Source organism: Lepidochelys kempii, chromosome 11, assembly GCF_965140285.1.
Source record: "Lepidochelys kempii isolate rLepKem1 chromosome 11, rLepKem1.hap1, whole genome shotgun sequence".
Taxonomy (NCBI): Eukaryota; Metazoa; Chordata; order Testudines; family Cheloniidae; genus Lepidochelys; species Lepidochelys kempii.
Window position 1 is genome coordinate 32,480,489 of NC_136390.1, and position 18,499 is coordinate 32,498,987.

The window sequence follows — 18,499 nt, forward strand, 5'->3', positions numbered from 1 at the left end:
ACACATGGCTGTTGAGCTGCTCCCCTTGCCCTGTTACAAGCAACCACATCACACAATCCTACTCATAAATTGCCCAGCTCTTTTTAAAAACTAATTAAGTTGTCTGCCCTCACAACTCGTATTGGAAGGCTGTTCCAGGACCTCACTCATCTGATGGGTAGAAACAGATGGGGATGCACTCACTGAATGAGTCAAAAATAGTATGTAATCATGTAATTTAAGACTATATCATATATCATGCACATATGCACAAAGGGGCTGAATAAAGGTTTCACAGGCAGCCTTAATATTGGCAATTCCTAACTTTTGGGTGGTTGACTTTGCAACCTTAACACACTTATTTTGTTTGCAGTAGTTAAATATACCAGATATTTTGAGACACACTCAAAAATAGACATTACAGTATTGCTACTTCTAACAGACAACTTTATTTTTTCAAGCATGCATATATTTAGGCTTGGAAGGATGAGATTTTTTTAAAAATCAATAAATGTCTGCAAACATCAATTTCATCGTACACACAAAAATTAAAATATTTCCATTGATAATCAAAATTTACAGATAGGCAAACTAGGAAAAATGGTGCTTGAGAATGTATTAGATTGTGATTTAAGGATATTCACTTTGAATACTTTGACATGTGATGTTGACAATTTGTTTAACAGTTATAAAGCTTTAACTTTTTGAATCTCAACATCAAGTGTCATTAAATAATTCCCTGCAACTGTGAAAATTTAAACTGATAAAAATTGAAAAAAGACCCTTAAAAATAAGCACAATTATCCAATGAAATTATAAAAGAATAAAAATCAAATTCTGCCAAGCCTACATATTTTCAATTAGCATTTGAACTTTCTTATACAAAAATATTGTAATTAAAGCTCAAATATTAAAAAGAAATTTTAATAGTTTATTAGGCACCAAAATAATTTTTTTTTTTTGGTTTAAAGTTCTGTATTTAAGGGACTCTATGTGAGTTACAGACTAAAGACATCATGGAGAAAAGCTTACCTTTTTCCTTTCTAGTGTTTTAAGATTTCTGATAGTTATTTTCTGCCACTACCTATAATTTCATTACAATTAATTTGACAGAACAATTGGTGTATTCAAGACTAAGTTGTTTCATTATATTTCTGCTGAGTGTCTAGCCAACGATTGATGGCCATTTTCAGAGTCCTATTTGGTGTAAGTATAAGAGATTGGAGAGGGAGATTTGTCATGGGACTAGACCGTCTCTTTGTGCTGATCCAGTTCTCCATTGCCTCTTTTTCATAGGAATAGCCATCTATAAAGAGAAAATACAATTAAAATTGCAGTAACATAGGAATGTCCATCCAAGGCTCTTAATATACGTTAGATAGTAAAGATTAAGCTTCAACAATACCCCCTGGAATTCAGGGAAGGATTATTTCCAGATGGGAAAACTGAGACACAGAGGTTAAGTGACTTGCCAGAGCACATAGGATGGGACTTGCCAGATAATATGGGACCCCATAGAAATCAAAAGATCTTCTTTTTATTCACGACACTCCATGTTCTGTACAGAATGGATGTATGGTTCTGTATTATCATCTGACCCTTTATTTCTGCAGCAAAAGTGCAGTTTTTTCATGAAAATAAGTATTCCAATTTAGATTTTTAACTACAGTGAACAAAGTACACCACCAGAAATTCTGTCATGTCCTACTGTATTGGTAGATCAACACCAAGTATAACTGCAGCAGATTACTTTTTAAATGATGTCAACTGTAGTTAGACACTAAGTATTTTAACATTGTTTTCTATAATTAATTTAAGCCTATCAGAAGCTCGAGTGCAGTTATAAAAAAAATTCTTGCAAATTTAACAAAATGCCACTGTTACAGCAAAGCCAGTTCACTGATGCCAGTATTAAAGCCCATGTGTATTAAATGAACCCCTGTCTTAAGAGAGAATCTCATGGTAGCCCCAATGTGATCACAGGCTGCCCCAAAATAATTCAAGGGCTGCTGAGATCAGATGAAACACTTTAGACTTCAGTGCCTAAGGTAGTATCCCATGTGATACAGAAAAACAGACAGGATTTGGGCCTGGTCTGCATCTGGAAGGCCTTTCTGGTATAGCTTTACGGGCATACTATCAGGGCAAAGTACTCCTAGTGTGGATGCAGCTTATACTAACAAAACTGCGCTTTTGCTTATTCGAGTCACCTGTGTCCCCATTCCCCCACCCCCACATATGAAATAAGTTATACTGGCAAAAGCACAGTCTACAGTAGAGGCTTTTGTTGGCACAGCTATGTCTGTCACAAATCACACTACATCACACCCCTGACTGATTTAGCAAAATAGAAAAATTTCTAGCATAGACCTGGATTAGTTGTGATGAATATAAAGAGAATTCTTTCTGGAGGCTACAGGACACTGACATCTTGAACTAAGGCCTGGTCTACATGTAAAAGTTTTACCGACATAGTTAGACTGATTGCGGTGTGAATTTTTACTGACATGGCTATGCTGGTAAAAGCCCTAGCATAGACATAGTTATATCAGTATAAATGCTTATACTGGTATAGCTTATGCTATTTGGAGGGAACCAGTAAAAATCATTTTTATTCTGATATTATTGCATCTATGTGAGCAGTTTTTCTAGTATATCTAGCATAATTTTATCAACAGAACCTTCCTATTGTAGACAAGGTCTAACTAAATACAGTCTAATATAAGCACACACATTCTTCCTAAATCCTTCGCTGGTCTAAGTAGTCATGGAAGGGACTGCAATTGCGTTATTCATAAATTCACAGATTATACCCATCAGGTACAATACACCATCTGTGGAGGGGAGACTGTTCTCTGTGTATTGATTTAAGTTTTTTTCTAAAACACAAGATAGAAATTAAATATAATAAACATTGTATGTGAAATTCTGGCCCATTGAAGTCAATGGCAAAACTCCCACTCACTTCAATGGGGCCAGGATTTCACCCTATACTTTTATGTCACCTCTGTCTAGGGATTACCCCCAGACAGATCAATATTTAGCTACCAGTGACCATTTATGCATCAAAAAATTGCTTTTATTGAGTATCTGCGTTCCAAGTATTTTACAAAAACGTGTTTGTAAAATGCTTTTACTGGATTCCCTTCAACCTTTCAAATAAATGTTCTCAGCCTCCTCCTTTATGAAAGGCTGTCTTTGTGGGTTATAGCCCACGAAAGCTTATGCCCAAATAAATTTGTTAGTCTCTAAGGTGCCACAAGGACTCCTCGTTGTTTTTGCTGATACAGACTAACATGGCTACCCCCCTCAAACCTGTCACATCTTATCTGTCCCTCGATTAGTGATTTTATCAGGTTTTACCATACACAAGGCATCCCCTATAGAAATAGCATATTCGTCCTGGATAGCTAAATTCCCAACATGTAGATAGTTACAGACAGACTAGAAATTGTTCCCAGCAGGGATGCAACAAAATGTAGTTAGCCATCCAAGATAGAAAGCTTCTCTCAATTGCAGTTTTTAAATTTTAATCTTGACTTTCCCTCCTTCTCCCACATAATAGGAACTATAGAAGCAGAGATAATCATAATCTTCTCATTGGTAGCAAAGCAACTGCTAAGCATTTTTATCACTATTACTGGTCTGAATTCACTCTCTGTGATTGAGCTACAGTTAAATCATTGATCATTTTGCTTGCTAGCAAAATTAGTACTATTGTTTTTAAACTTTTCATCTAGTCTAAAATGCTGTGTAGAATTAATACATACATGAAATGTCAATGTGAGAAACTCTGAAATAAAATGTTACGTGAAACCAAGTTATGATAGCATTCATTTTATTCTTAGTATTTCTCTCAAGAATTTTTTAAAGCAATCATCTTTCCATGGGATTAAAAATATTATAATAAAACAAAATGATTCTGTGGAAGAATTAACAATATTTTCTATTGATGAACAAATACCTCCCATTGAGCATTTGATAAGTGAAGAAAGGAGGGATTCTCAGCAGATCTATTCTATCACTAATTACATTTCAATACAGGCTTTAAAATTGTTTTGCAAAGTTCATCACAAAGCTGTCAAAGGAATCATCAGAGCTGCTAGGCAAAGTCCCCTGTGCCCACAGCCTTTCAGGTATAAATAAGAAGCACTGAAACAATGACATGACTAGCCAGTAAACTGCAATTGACAATCTGCATTTTAACAACACTGCTCACTCAGCTCCTTTTAAAAATTCATGTATGCATTGACAGTTTACTGCAAATGCAGTTGGTTAGCTATATTTAAGTCAAACACATTTTCCCCAAAAGTAAACACTGACAATAAAACATTTTAGAGAAAATATAAGGCATTATGCTGAGCCTCAATAAGCATTTGCAACTAATTTTGTTTACAATCTACCTCTAAGAAAGTTAGAAATGCAGCAGAATATTTATATTTAGCATGCTCTAGGTTATTGATTCTGAGATCAGAGAGAGAAACTATAAAGGGGTTGTGAAATATTAATCACACATCAACTGTAACAGAATTGATGCATCCCACAAAATATAATTATTTCAGTGCATCAGTTACAAGTGAACTTCTGACTAAACTAAAGCAGAATAGGAAGTAAGAGCCGTGCTTTACCAGACTGCATAAAAGCGATATCATTATTTTAAAAACCCACCATTTTACCGTAACAAGATAGATTTTGTGAAATACAAACCATCAGATTTAATAATATTTTAAATCTCTTAAATTAACATTGTCAATTTAGTTTAGTCCAAATCTTAATTTATCTTAACAAATATTATTATTATTTTTATTTATTAACACACTTTTCTTAATTTAAACATTCCCCTCCAGCACAGGAAATACAAACAGAACAGCACTAAAAGACATCATAAAAACTAGAACCTGAAAACTGACTACAAACAGATCAGGCTTGTTTCATTTGCAATCTCAGTGAAATGCACAGAGTAACAACTAGCATAAATTATACACATTTTTAACAATATAAAAAAAGTGTGGGGTAAAATTTTCAATAGGCTCCTAAATCACTTAAATGCTAACAGACAGATTTTCCAAGGGATTTAGGTGCCTAAGGTTGCAGATAGGGATTTTCAGAGCTGCCTAGAAATCAGTGGGAGTCAGGTACCTAAATACCTTTCAAAATCTGGCCCAAACTGCCTAAGTCACTTTTGAAAATGGAAATTAGACTCCTAAGTAACTTAAACACTTTGGAATATTTTACCCACAGGTATATAATTATTTTGATACTACCTCTTCAAAACAAATTTAGTAAAATGCATAGTTATTATTAGTTTCTAAGCTCTCTGAGGCAAACACTGTCTTTTCCATAAAGCATCTAGTCTTGGGCATTACCAAAATAAAAATCATGATAATTCTAACATGTTCCTCATTGTACTACAGCACTAAAAGGAGCAGGGACTTTTAAATTCTTAAAGTCAGTAAAAGCAAAATGTTTTATCATGCAGCAGAAGTAATATATGGCAAACCCATTAAAATAAAAAAAGTCCATCTAGTGTTTCTTGAAATGAACTAAAGTATTATTTCTGTTTAGCATTTCCTAGTTTGGTGTTCCACTGCTTGATCTGCACAATATATTTTTCTGTCAACTTTCATTGAAAATCATTGGTTTTGTTTTTTTTCTATATAAAAATGTCACGAGATACAGTAACATGAACATAGATCAAACATACAGTGACTACTTCCAAAGAGTGTAAAAAATCTCATGGTATCCACAAGAGCTACCAAAAAAAAAAAAAAAAGAAAGAAAAAGCGCCACATCCTCAAATCCACCACAGTTGTTTGCAATGCTCTGGTGAGGCAAATCAAGTTTACATTCACCCCGACTCCCTCTATGTAGGGAAATACTGTGGTGATGTGGCACCCTATAGGAGTGCCACTCTCTCCTTGTTCCTCAGTGCCTTGGGAGTAGCAAGGCATCCCTACACTTCAACCATCTGCAGCTGGCTTACCAGCAGCTTACATAATGTAAATCAGCCTTCAAGAAGTTCTACACTATGCGGGGCACTGGACCAGCACCCCAGAATCAGTGAGAGCACAGGAGACTTTCACAGATTCACATAGTCCAAGGCCAGAAGTGACCACTATGCTCATGTAGTCTGACCTCCTATTTAATGCAGGCCATAGAACTGCTCCAAAACAATTCCTATAGAATATCTTTTAGAGAAAACATCCAATCTTGATTTAAAAATTGCCAGTGATGGAGAATCCACCATGACCCTTGGTAAACTGTTCCAATGTCTAGTTAACCTAATTGTTAAAAAAATGGTCTTATTTTCAGTCTGATTTTGTCTAGCCTCAACTTCCAGCCACTGGGTTGTATTGTACCTTTGTTGGCTATACTAAAGAGCTCTTCAAATATTTGTTCCCCCATGTAGGTACTTATAGACAGTGATCGAGTCCCCCCTTAAAGTCACCTGCATACCCATCACTCTTGTGATGCATGAGGTGCACAAAAGTTGGATTGGGTTTTATATATATAATTTACACATAAAAACTATGTTAACAGAAAACTAAGATTGCAGAACCAAGTACTCAAAAGTTTGGAAATGCCAGAATTGAGATTGCCCCTGTAACCTTAACTCGGCCCCCGTGCATATGCATTCTGATACAGCTTTTAATTCCATGATCACATATTATTTTTCCACAGGATCTCTGCCTCATTTAGTGCGTAGGATGGAGAGTGCTCATTTAATGAGCAGCTATCCAGTTTTTTTTTTTTTTATCTTCATTTTCCATGTGTAACCCTAGGTCTTATTTACTGCCCACTAATCAAGTCCTGTTGTGGAGACAAAATTAATTTCCTCATGGACTTTTTTCTTGCACTCATCACTGCAATATCTGAGTGCCTCACAAATAATTAATTTATTTTCACAACACCCTATAAGATGAGGGGGCGTTATCCATTTTATAGGTGAGGATTGAGGCAGAGAGAGATTAAGGTCAAAAGAGTCCACTAATTTTGGGTGCCTAATTTGACACACCTAGGACCTGATTTTTCAGAACATTATACAGGCACTTTATACAGTCAAAGCATAGTTTCTGTTGACTTCAGTTGCAGCTATAAGTGCTCAATGCTTCTGCAAATCAGAACCAGGGTCTCAAGTCAGGCACACATGAAATGAGGTGCACACAATCAGTGAAAAGTTTGGTTTAAGTGATTTGCCTAGCATCACAGAGGAACTCTGTGGCAAAGATAGGGATAGAACCAATTACCCAGGGCAGGATTCAACTGATTTAACCATGATACTATCCTTTGTCTTCCTGTAATCCCATCTTATTCACTACATACCTTCCAACTCTGCAACAAATGAAGAAGTTGTGCTACAGACAAGAATTAATTTCTGTACACAACCCTGACTCATCCCCACAGCAGGTCTATCCTGTGCACTGTATGAGACAGAAGTCCTGTGGAAAAAACAGCATGTAATTTTGGAAATAAAAGACTATCATTATGGCTGAGTTACAGTTGCAAAGGCAACAGATGTATGAGTTCTTCCCCATCTGGGTACTTAGGGCCTAATCCCATAAACATTTACTAACAGATGCAGCACATCTGATAAATCCAGGATCTATTTGAATTGCAGTGGGATTTGTGGTTCTAGTTCCATCCAAGCTTTTTAGGTGACATAATACATTTCATATATCCTCTCTATTTTTACTGACAGACATACAGTGCCAGGTTTTTAAAGGGGTTTACTTTTGTATGTGCTCATTTCCTGCACTTGTGCAAAACAACTGCGTAATTAGTCTTGTAATTACACAATTTGCATAGGCACAAAATAAGAGGCCCTTTACAAAATTTTATGTATCTTAATACCAGAAGCATGATTTCACAAGCCAAATATTCAGAAGAGCAGAAACAAATTTATTTTTTACCTTGATGAAATTTGAATACACATAAGGATACTAGGAATTCAGAATGCATGTACTTATCATTCTTCAAGATATATATTGATTAATAGTTCCCCAGTATTCATCTTTACACCTGAACAATTTGCTTTAATAAACTTGAAGTAGCTCATAGACATACCTGCTGCAATGATAGGCTCCTTCATAAGCTCCCTAGTTATAGGGCATAAGAATTCATCTGGAATACCAAGAGAAACAGAATCCACCTTGATCCTCAGTTCCTCAATCTTCCGGAAGACTTTACTGCGTAAACCTAGAGACTCTGAAAAGGGATGATAGATTAGAATCCTTGGAACATATTTCCTATTGGCACATTAACCTCTGAAACACAAACACATTCCCAGGCAGAGAGATTGCTTCTGGTGCAAACTGGAAGACCTTTCCAGTATTTCAGGAGCTCTGTAAATACATCGTTTCTAACTTTTTCCTCATGGTTGACAGAGACCAACTAACTTGTTTTTTAAGGCATAAAAGGCTATCTACACTATATACCAAGTGATGTTCAAAAATATATTGAGCAAAACTTGTTTCCCAGTGTATTTTAAAACATCACCTATTTTCCGAATCTAGCAGAGTATCAGGTTAACCGTGACGACCAGCTAACAGCTGATGTGCAGTCCAAAGTGCCACGTCATGTTTAACATAGCATGAGTTAACACGTGTTTAACATGATTCTAGTGTAGACAAGCCCATGTCTGAAGTCATGCACTGGACTGCATTAGGGCTATGTCTACACTGCAGGTTAGGGTTAGGGTTTGAGTTAGTGCGCTGAAAACAGCAGTGTGGACATTGTGGCTCAGAAAGCAACTCAGGGTCTCAAATCCAGCCAACCCTCTGGATCTGAGCTATCTTGTATATTTACTGCAGCTGCAAGATCCACAGTGCTATTTTTAGCAAACTACCTTGAGCTGAGGCTAATGCAAGTCTGTCTACTTGGGCTGGGAGGCTTGCTCTCAGGTGCAGTGTAGACATACCCTTTCATGAATTAGGTGAGCCTGGGTAGGGTTAATCCCACCCGCTTTATGCAGCTGCTTTGCAACAGGAAGGAACCTCTGACAGTTTGACAGGAGCTGGCTCCTTTGCTAGTCCCTGTCAGGATAAAGGAGTGCTTATCCCCTATGGTTCCCTTAATGACCATCTGTGTGATTATTGTAGGAGTCCTTTAAACGAGACCCTCAACTCTGTCTATGGAGTTTCATACATGCATATCAACAGATTTGCTATAATAGCCTCATTTTCAGGTTGTTTCATCTTTTCTGACAGAAAGGCGAGTTCACAGACAGCTGCAAAGGCACCAAAATGGGATATCCCCCAAATCAGAACAAGACAAATTAACAAAATACTCTAGATTTAAGTATTGTTGCATAAATATAGCATTTTCTTCTCAGGATTTCACATACTGTCATTTCCAAAATCCCTTTTATTCCCATCTAGGTCTTTATAAAGCCTTTTTCTCCTTTAATCATTTCCTCTCAGGAAACAGAGAGTGGCCACTTTGACTCCTATCATGTGCAATTTGCCACTGTGGCATCTCTTAGGTGAAGCAGTATGACCAGTCTTGCTCATCCTGGTCTAAGATATCTGTTACTGTCACAACTAGGGCTGTCAATTAAAAACAGTTAACTCACACAATTAACTTAAAAAAATTAATTGTGATAAAAAATAATCCCAATTAATCGCACTGTTGGACAACAGAATACCAATTAAAATTTGTTATAAAATTTTGGATGTTTTTCTACATTTTCAAATATAATGATTTCAATTACAACACCGAATACAAAGTGTACACTGCTCACTTTATATTATTTTTGATTACAGATATTTGCGTTGTAAAAATAGCAGTATTTTTCAGTTCACCTCCCACAAGTACTGTAGTGCAATCTCTTTACCGTGAAATTGCAACTTACAAATGTCGGGTTTTTTTTGTTACATAACTGCACTCAAAAACAAAACAAGGCAAAACTTTAGAGCCTACAAGTCCACTCAGTCCTACCTCTCATTCAGCCAATCGCTAAGGCAAACAAGTTTGTTTACATTTACGGGAGATAGTGCTGCCCACTTCTTATTTAAAATGTCACCAGAAAGTGAGAACAGGCATTCACATGGGACTTTTGTAGCCAGCATTGCAAGGTATTTACGTGCCAGATATGCTAAATATTTGTATGCCCCTTCATGCTTCGGCCACCATTCCAGAAGACATGCTTCTATGCTGATGACGCTCATTAAAAAAAAATACGTTAATCACATTTGTAACTGAACTCCTTGGGGGAGAATTTTATGTCTCCAGCTCTATTTTACCTGCATTCTGCCATATATTTCATGTTATAGTGGTCTCGGATGACGATTCAGCACATGCTGTTTATTTTAAGAACACTTTCACAGCAGATTTGACAAAACACAAAGAAGGTACCAAGACGAGATTTCTAAAAACAGCTTGTGACGTTATTGACATAATCTGTAACTGTACAGATCACTGTTGCAACTAGTGTTATATATTTGCAGCAAATATTGTATAAAGGTTGTCGTGTAAGGGGTCTATGGAGAGGTTATGATTTGCTGGTTATGAGTATGCTAACAGTATGTATGCATGCATAATTTTTGTAGTTGAAGTTATAAATATTTGCTATGTACTTGTAAATCGATGTGTTTTGATTCTGAAGTAGCCTTAGTAAAGGAATTGGTCAGCTTCTTGAGAAAGGAATGTGCAAATTAAGTGCCCAATCAAGAAACACTTAACTGACAATGGATCTTGGAAAACTCCAATCCACATAAGAAGTCATCCTGGGAACCTGCAAGGTAGCATGTGGGCCATGGCTGCCACCTGTAAAGAAAGAAAAGGAGTACTTGTGGCACCTTAGAGACTAACCAATTTATTTGAGCATAAGCTTTCGTGAGCTACAGCTCACTTCATCGGATGTATAAAGTGGAAAATGCAGTGAGGATGTTTTATACACACAGACCATGAAAAAATGGGTGTTTATCACTTCAAAAGGTTTTCTCTGCCCCCACCCCACTCTCCTGCTGGAAATAGCTTATCTAAAGTGATCACTCTCCTTACAATGTGTATGATAATCAAGGTGAGCCATTTCCAGCACAAATCCAAGGTTTAACAAGAACGACTGAGAAACAGTGTGGGGGGAGGGAGGGTAGGAAAAAACAAGGGGAAATAGGTTACCTTACATAATGACTTAGCCACTCCCAGTCTCTATTGAAGCCAAAGTTAACTGTATCCAATTTGCAAATGAATTCCAATTCAGCAGTCTCTCACTGGAGTCTGGTTTTGAAGTTTTTCTGTTGTAATATCGCAACTTTCATGTCTGTAATCGCGTGACCAGAGAGATTGAAGTGTTCTCCGACTGGTTTATGAATGTTATAATTCTTGACATCTGATTTGTGTCCATTTATTCTTTTACGTAGAGACTGTCCAGTTTGACCAATGTACATGGCAGAGGGGCATTGCTTGCACGTGATGGCATATATCACATTGGTAGATGTGCAGGTGAACGAGCCTCTGATAGTGTGGCTGATGTTATTAGGCCCTGTGATGGTGTCCCCTGAATAGATATGTGGGCACAGTTGGGAACGGGCTTTGTTGCAAGGATAGGTTCCTGGGTTAGTGGTTCTGTTGTGTGATATGTAGTTGCTGGTGAGTATTTGCTTCAGGTTGGGGGGCTGTCTGTAGGCAAGGACTGGCCTGTCTCCCAAGATTTGTGAGAGTGATGGGTCGTCCTTCAGGATAGGTTGTAGATCCTTGAGGATGCGTTGGAGAGGTTTTAGTTGGGGGCTGAAGGTGACGGCTAGTGGCGTTCTGTTATTTTCTCTGTTAGGCCTGTCCTGTAGTTGGTGACTTCTGGGTACACTTCTGGCTCTGTCAATCTGTTTCTTCACTTCAGCAGGTGGGTATTGTAGTTGTAAGAATGCTTGATAGAGATCTTGTAGGTGTTTGTCTCCGTCTGAGGTGTTGGAGGAAATGCGGTTGTATCGTAGAGCTTGGCTGTAGACAATGGACCGTGTGGTGTGGTCTGGGTGAAAGCTGGAGGCAATTAGGTAGGAATAGGGTGGTGTTTATGTGACCATCGCTTATTAGCACCATAGTGTCCAGGAAGTGGATCTCTTGTGTGGACTGGTCCAGGCTGAGGTTGATGGTGGGATAGAAATTGTTGAAATCATGGTGGAATTCCTCAAGGGCTTCTTTTCCATGGGTCCAGATGATGAAGATGTCATCAATATAGCGGAAGTAGAGTAGGGGCATTAGGGGACGAGAGCTGAGGAAGCGTTGTTCTAAGTCAGCCATAAAAATGTTGGCATACTGTGGGGCCATGCGGGTACCCATAGCAATACCCCTGATTTGAAGATATACATTGTCCCCAAATGTGCAACAGTTATGGGTGAGGACAAAGTCACAAAGTTCAGCCACTAGGTTTGCCGTTACATTATCGGGGATAGCGTTTCTGATGGCTTGTAGTCTATCTTTGTGTGGAATGTTGGTGTAGAGGGCTTCTAGATCCATAGTGGCCAGGATGGTATTTTCAGGAAGACCACCGATGGATTGAGTCTGTAAAGAACTGAGTCATGCATGGACACGTGACTTGCCTATGTGACTCCAGACTCCATTTTGCTGTAATTTTCCACAGTAAGGACAAAGAGGTATCCTTACACCTGGAAGAGACTATAAAAGGCAGCTGCCTCATCTCCATCTGGTTTTCAATCCTGCTTCATAACTATGGAGGGACTTCGCTACAAACTGAAGCTTTGAACAAAGGACTGAATGACCCATCCCAGCTGTGAATGTACTCCAGAAACTTGATTTGAACCTACACTTTATTTCATCACTGCTACAAGCCTGAACCAAGAACTTTGCCATTACTGTATGTAATTGATGCCATTTAACGAATTCTAGCTGTCATCTATATCTTTTTCCTTTTATGAATAAACCTTTAGATTTTAGATTCTAAAGGATCAGCAACAGAGTGATTTGTGGGTAAGATCTGATTTGGCTATTGACCTGTGTCTGGGGCTTGGTCCTTTGGGATCGAGAAAACCTCTCTTCTTTTACTGGGGTATTGGCTTTCATAACCATTCGTCCCCATAATGAGTGGCACTGTTGGTGATACTGGGAAACTAGAGTATCTAAGGGAATTGCTTGTGTGACTTGTGGTTAGGCAGTGGGGTAAAATCAAAGTCTTCTCTGTTTGGCTGGTTTGGTTTGCCTTGGTGTGCACAGAAACCCCAGCCTTGGGCTGTAACTGCCCTGCTTTAAGCAATTTATACTGAATTGGCACTCTCAGTTGGGTCCCACCAGAACCAGTGTCATTACACAGCTACAGCACTCGACCCAAGGTTTAAGAATCTGAAGTGCCTTCCAAAATCTGAGAGGGATGAGATGTGGAGCTTGCTTTCAGAAGTCTTAAAAGAGCAACACTCTGTTGCAGAAACTAGAGAACCCGAACCATCAAATAAGAAAATCAGCCTTCTGCTAGTGGCATCTGACTCAGATAGTGAAAATGAACATGCATAGGTCTGCACTACTTTGGAACATTATTAAGCAGAACCCATCATCAGCATGGACTCATGTCCTCTGGAATGGTGGTTGAAGCATGAAGGGACACATGAACCTTTAGCGCATCTGGCATGTAAATATCTTGTGACGCCAGCTACAACAGTGCCATGCAAACACCTGTTCTCACTTTCAGGTGACACTGTGAACAAGAAGCGGGCAGCATTATCTCCTGCAAATGTAAACAAACTTGTTTGTCTGTCCAACTGGTTGAACAAGAAATAGGACTGAGTGGACTTTAGACTGTAAAGTTTTACATTGTTTTACTTTTGAATGCAGTTTTTTTATATAATTCTACATTTGTAAGTTCAACTTTCATGATAAAGAGACTTCACTACAGTACTTGTATTAGGTGAATTGAAAAATGCTATTTCTTTTGTTTTTTACAGTGCAAATATTTGTAATAAAAATAAATATAAAGTGAGCACTTTGTATTCTGTGTTGTAATTAAAATCAATATATTTGAAAACATAGAAAACATCCAAAAATATTTAAATAAATGGTATTCTACTATTGTTTAACAGTGCGACTAATCATGATTAATTTTTTTAATCACTTGACAGCCTTAGTCACAAGTTTTTCAGTCTCAGTTTCCACAGCTGTGCTCTCAGTTTCTGGGGTTGTCCATGATGATATTCTGTCTCCCTTAGATGATCTCTATAGATAACTTTGGTCTTTGTCCTGGGATACAACTAAATTCTATATTCCACATAATTTATTTGCATAAGAACTGTATGGGACCCATCCCAAGGTTTATCCAGCTTAGGACAAGAGAAGGAGACCTCTCCTTAGGACTGTGGAACCAAACAAGGTTTCCTCTTTTAAAGTTCTCCCAGTGATCTTACATCATAAAGGGTAAAATTTTCAAAAGCACTTAAAGTGACTTAGGTGCCTAAATCTCATTTTCAAAAGACAGACATTTAGGGATTGATTTTCATGACTGGGAGTTAGGTGCTTTAGAAAAATCTTATTAGGCACCTGTATGCCTGGGAAACCCTTAGCTGAAGTCATCTGCCCTGGAGCGCATGTGATAAGTTAGGTGGATTTAGTCATTAACTTTCCTTTTGTCCAGCAGCTCTTCAACTCAAAGGAACCACAGCCAGTGCCACCTCTTTTGCTGGCCTCTACTTGGACAAAGAAGAGAGCTTAATCCCTTTAATAACCGTGCTGGTAGAGTTACTGTATGGGGTTCTTAAAACTAGCCCCTAATCACCACCGTGGTTAACTCTTTTTATAGAGTTTTATATTGAGTATGTATACAGCGATTCATACAATGTATTTCATTAACACCTTGCCCTGAGATTTTCTATTATTATTTGTATTATTGTAAAGCCTAGGAGCCCCAGCCGTGAACTAGGTCACATTGTGCTAGGTACTGTACGAAGTGAACAAAAAGACAGTCCCTGTTCTGAAGAGCTTACAATCTAAATATAAGACAAGAGACAACAGATGGATATAGTCTGTCAGGGAAGTACAAGGAAACAATGAGAATACTGGTCAGCATGATAGGCAATGGTTTCAGCACACCAGCAGCCTAAGCATTGTCAAAAATAATTTGTAGGCCTCACAAAAGAGAGTTGTAAGGAGGATTTTGATGGAGGATATTGAGCACGTTTTGCTGATATTTATGGAGAGCTTCTCCCCAGCGTGAGGGGCAGCATGGAAGAAAGCATAAAGGAACCTACAGTAACTCCTCACTTAATGTTGTAGTTATGTTCCTGAAAAATGTGACTAAGCAAAACGATGTTAAGCGAATCAAATTTCCCCATAAGAATTCACATAAATAGGGGGGTTAGGTTCCAGGGAATTTTTTTTTTGCCAGACAAAAGACTATATATACATATACACACACCCACTCTATAAGTTTTAAACAAATAATTTAATACTGTACACAGCGACAATGATTGTGAAGCTTGGTTGAGGTGGTGGAGTCAGAGGGTGGGACATTTCCCAGGGAATGCCGTACTGCTAAATGATGAACTAGCAATTGGCTGAGCCCTCAAGGGTTAACTCGTTGTTAATGTAGCCTCACACTCTACAAGGCAGCACGAATGGAGGAAGGGGAGACAGCATGGCAGACAGAGACAGACACACCCCCTGTGTGTGAAAGAGAGAGACGTACACATTTCCCTTTAGGTATGCTGACACCACTCTTAAGTACACTACCTTGTTAAATTAATCAGCAAGCTGAGACCCCAGCAGCTGCTACCAGGAAGCTCCCTCTGTCCTGAGCCCTGTTGTGTGTCTCCCCTGCTCTATGGAGATGGGGTAAGCAGGGTGCAGGAGCAGGGGGGACATTAGCCCTCCTCCCCCCCCCACCCCCTCCCAAGCAAGCAGGAGGCTCTGCAGAGCAGCTCCAAGCAGAGGGCAGGAGCAGCACACGGTAGTGGGGGGAGGGACAGCTGAACTGCCGGCTACTAGCCTACTGGGCAGCTGCTGCACAGGGACCTTAGGGGAGCAGGGAGCTGATGGGGGGCTGCCTGTCCACCCTGGTTCCAAGCCCCCACCAGCAAGCACCAACTGGCTGCTCTTCCTTCAAGCAGTGGACAAAGCAGGCGGCTGCCAAACGACGTTATAAGCATTGCACAACCTTAAACGAGCATGATCCCTAATTGATCAGCAACGTAACAACGTTAACTGGGACGACTTTAAGTGAGGAGTTACTGTATTTGAACATTTAACAAATAAGCGATGGCAGGTGGCATCCTGGGCCAGTTTGAGATGGGAGTCAACCTATACTACTAAATGCTAAATAACAGGAACCAACCACTAAATATAAAAGAGATGAGAGATAATACAGGGAAGTAAGAAACAATTATATTTATTTTCATGTTTGGCTGAGAGTCAGTTTATTCTCCTTCTGATTTACAAGGAAAGAAAACTAATATACTGATCTGGGTATTTGCAAACTAGCACAGAATTGCAGTATTGTTATTATACTACATAAAGTACTACATTAAAATTGCATACGCTTAGCCCCACTACCAGAACAAAACAGGCTCCATGTAGAAATCTTAGGGCATGGCTACACTTGCAGGTGTAGAGCGCTTTGAGTTAAACCTGCTTTCGGAGAGCGCAATAGGGAAAGCGCTGCAGTCTGTCCACAGTGACAGCTTCAAGTGCACTGGCATGGCCACATTAGCGGCACTTGCAGCGGCACTGGGCGCGGTGCATTATGGGCAGCTATCCCAACTTGCAAGTGACTGCAACGTGCTTTTCAAGTGGGGGGTGGTGGTGGTGGAGCGTGAGAGAGAGCGTGTTGTGTGTATGTGGGGGGAGAGAGAGTGGGTTTTTCAGGGGCTGAGAGCATGTCAGCATGCTGTCTTGTAAATTCAGACAGCAGCAGACCCCCCTCCCCCCTGCCCCTCTCTCTCTCTCTCACACACACAGCATTCCACACTAATGGCTTGCCTGGTCTCAGAGCGGATAAGCAGCTGGCTGTCAGAAACGGAGCTTTCAAAGGGCATATCCGCATTCCTGCAGTGATTCAAAAACAATGACAAGAGCGGCCACTTGACTTAAGGGGATTATGGGACGTTTCCGGAGGCTGATCAGAGTGCAGTAATGCACTCTCATTCACACCGGGGGTGCAGCAAACGTTTTTCCGCTCGCCGAGGTGGAGTACCAGCAGCGCTGTAGCCGCGGAGTCAGAGCGCTCTACGTGCCTTGCCAGTGTGGACGGGTAGTGAGCTAGTGCGCTCAGGGCTCCTTTATTGTGCTGTAACTCGCAAGTGTAGCCAAGCCCTCAGTGAATGAATCAAGAGCATCAAATATATATTTGACTTAAACCAAAGAAAAGTAGTACCCACAAGGAAAATAATTCTGACAGTATACATACAGCCTCCTTCCACAGACCAAACACCATTTTATATGAAAAAATAAAGCACAATTCAGACAATTAACACTTTTTTCATAAATGTATGATCAAAATGTACATTTGTTTAGTCATAGTTGTCCTTTTCTAGTGAAGCACAGTTACAAACTTTGACACATAATTAGTGCCTGCAATTGGGATTTCTAATTTACATGAATACATTATTGCAAATTCTCTGCCTGGTTTATATATTGCTTGCTCTACTAAGATTGAAGGTAGAACAGCTCACTGGATGCAACTGCAAAATCTAACCCTCCCCACAAAAAAATCCTCCCCCCATAAACAACTGCTATCCACCACTATGAAAAAGGGAGGGCCATAGACTTTTGGGAAGGGTTGATTAAAAAACTTTTCAGGGATTTCTAGATTTAACTGACTCCTTTTATATAAAGATGGTGTATGGGAATTTTAAGTCATCACAGCCTCTTGCTGCAGAAGTGGAGCTCATCTGTTTGAGTTTGGGTCCATGCATAACTGCCAAACATTGGGATGTTTTTCAAGGAACAGTTCTCTAACAATGCTGGAGACTTAAGGGAATGACTAGCCTCCAGACATAGGACTACAGTGTGTTTGTATTCTGGTGATTTTTAGAGCAATACAATAGTGCATTACAAACTTTAACTGATTAACATAAGAACAGAAGAATGGCCATACTGGGTCAGACCAAAGGTCCATTTAGCTCAGTATATTGTCTTCTGACAGTGGCCAGTGCCAAGTGCCCCAGAAGGAATGAACAGAACAGGTAATCATCAAGTGATCCATCCCTGTCGCAGATGCGTATGTTAAGCAATACCATAAAGCTTTCTGTTTTTTGCCTGTTGGTTTGAAGCTGGTTTTGAATCTGTCACTGGGTTTCCAGCAATGGGAGAGTACTGAATATAGCAAATGATAGTTCTTAGTCTGGTATAATTTTCAATCTTTGTTACTGGAGTAAAGGTTTGCTACCCAAACCATTCAGTCTAACTACTGTACTTTATCTGTAGACTGTCATGCAAAACTATCACGATCTGCCAACATGCTTTTAACACACCAGTGCTTCCTGCTTTACTGTACAATTAATCAACTGTCTCAGACAATGTATGCTAGAGGATTCAAACTCAGTCACATTGTTGTGGGAGTCATTTTAATCAGAAATGACAGCAGATG

General features: G+C 39.3%; 1 protein-coding gene across 4 annotated transcripts in view; it reads right to left on the minus strand.

Moving 5' to 3' along the window:
* Positions 1-203: 203 nt before the first annotated feature.
* WDSUB1 (WD repeat, sterile alpha motif and U-box domain containing 1) overlaps positions 204-18,499 on the minus strand; it is a 70,624-nt gene continuing 52,328 nt past the window's right edge. Inside the window, exons 9-10 of one of the 4 annotated variants that reach the window (XM_078847937.1) lie at positions 8,044-8,184; positions 204-1,285 (exon numbers count right to left, since the gene is read on the minus strand). In XM_078847937.1, the coding sequence (XP_078704063.1) occupies positions 1,113-1,285; positions 8,044-8,184 (314 nt within the window). In that variant the 3' untranslated portion in view covers positions 204-1,112. Of the gene's footprint in view, positions 1,286-8,043; positions 10,744-18,499 lie in introns of those variants that run through there. The other 3 variants (XM_073305555.2, XR_012154266.1, XM_073305556.1) reach the window with 3 other exon arrangements.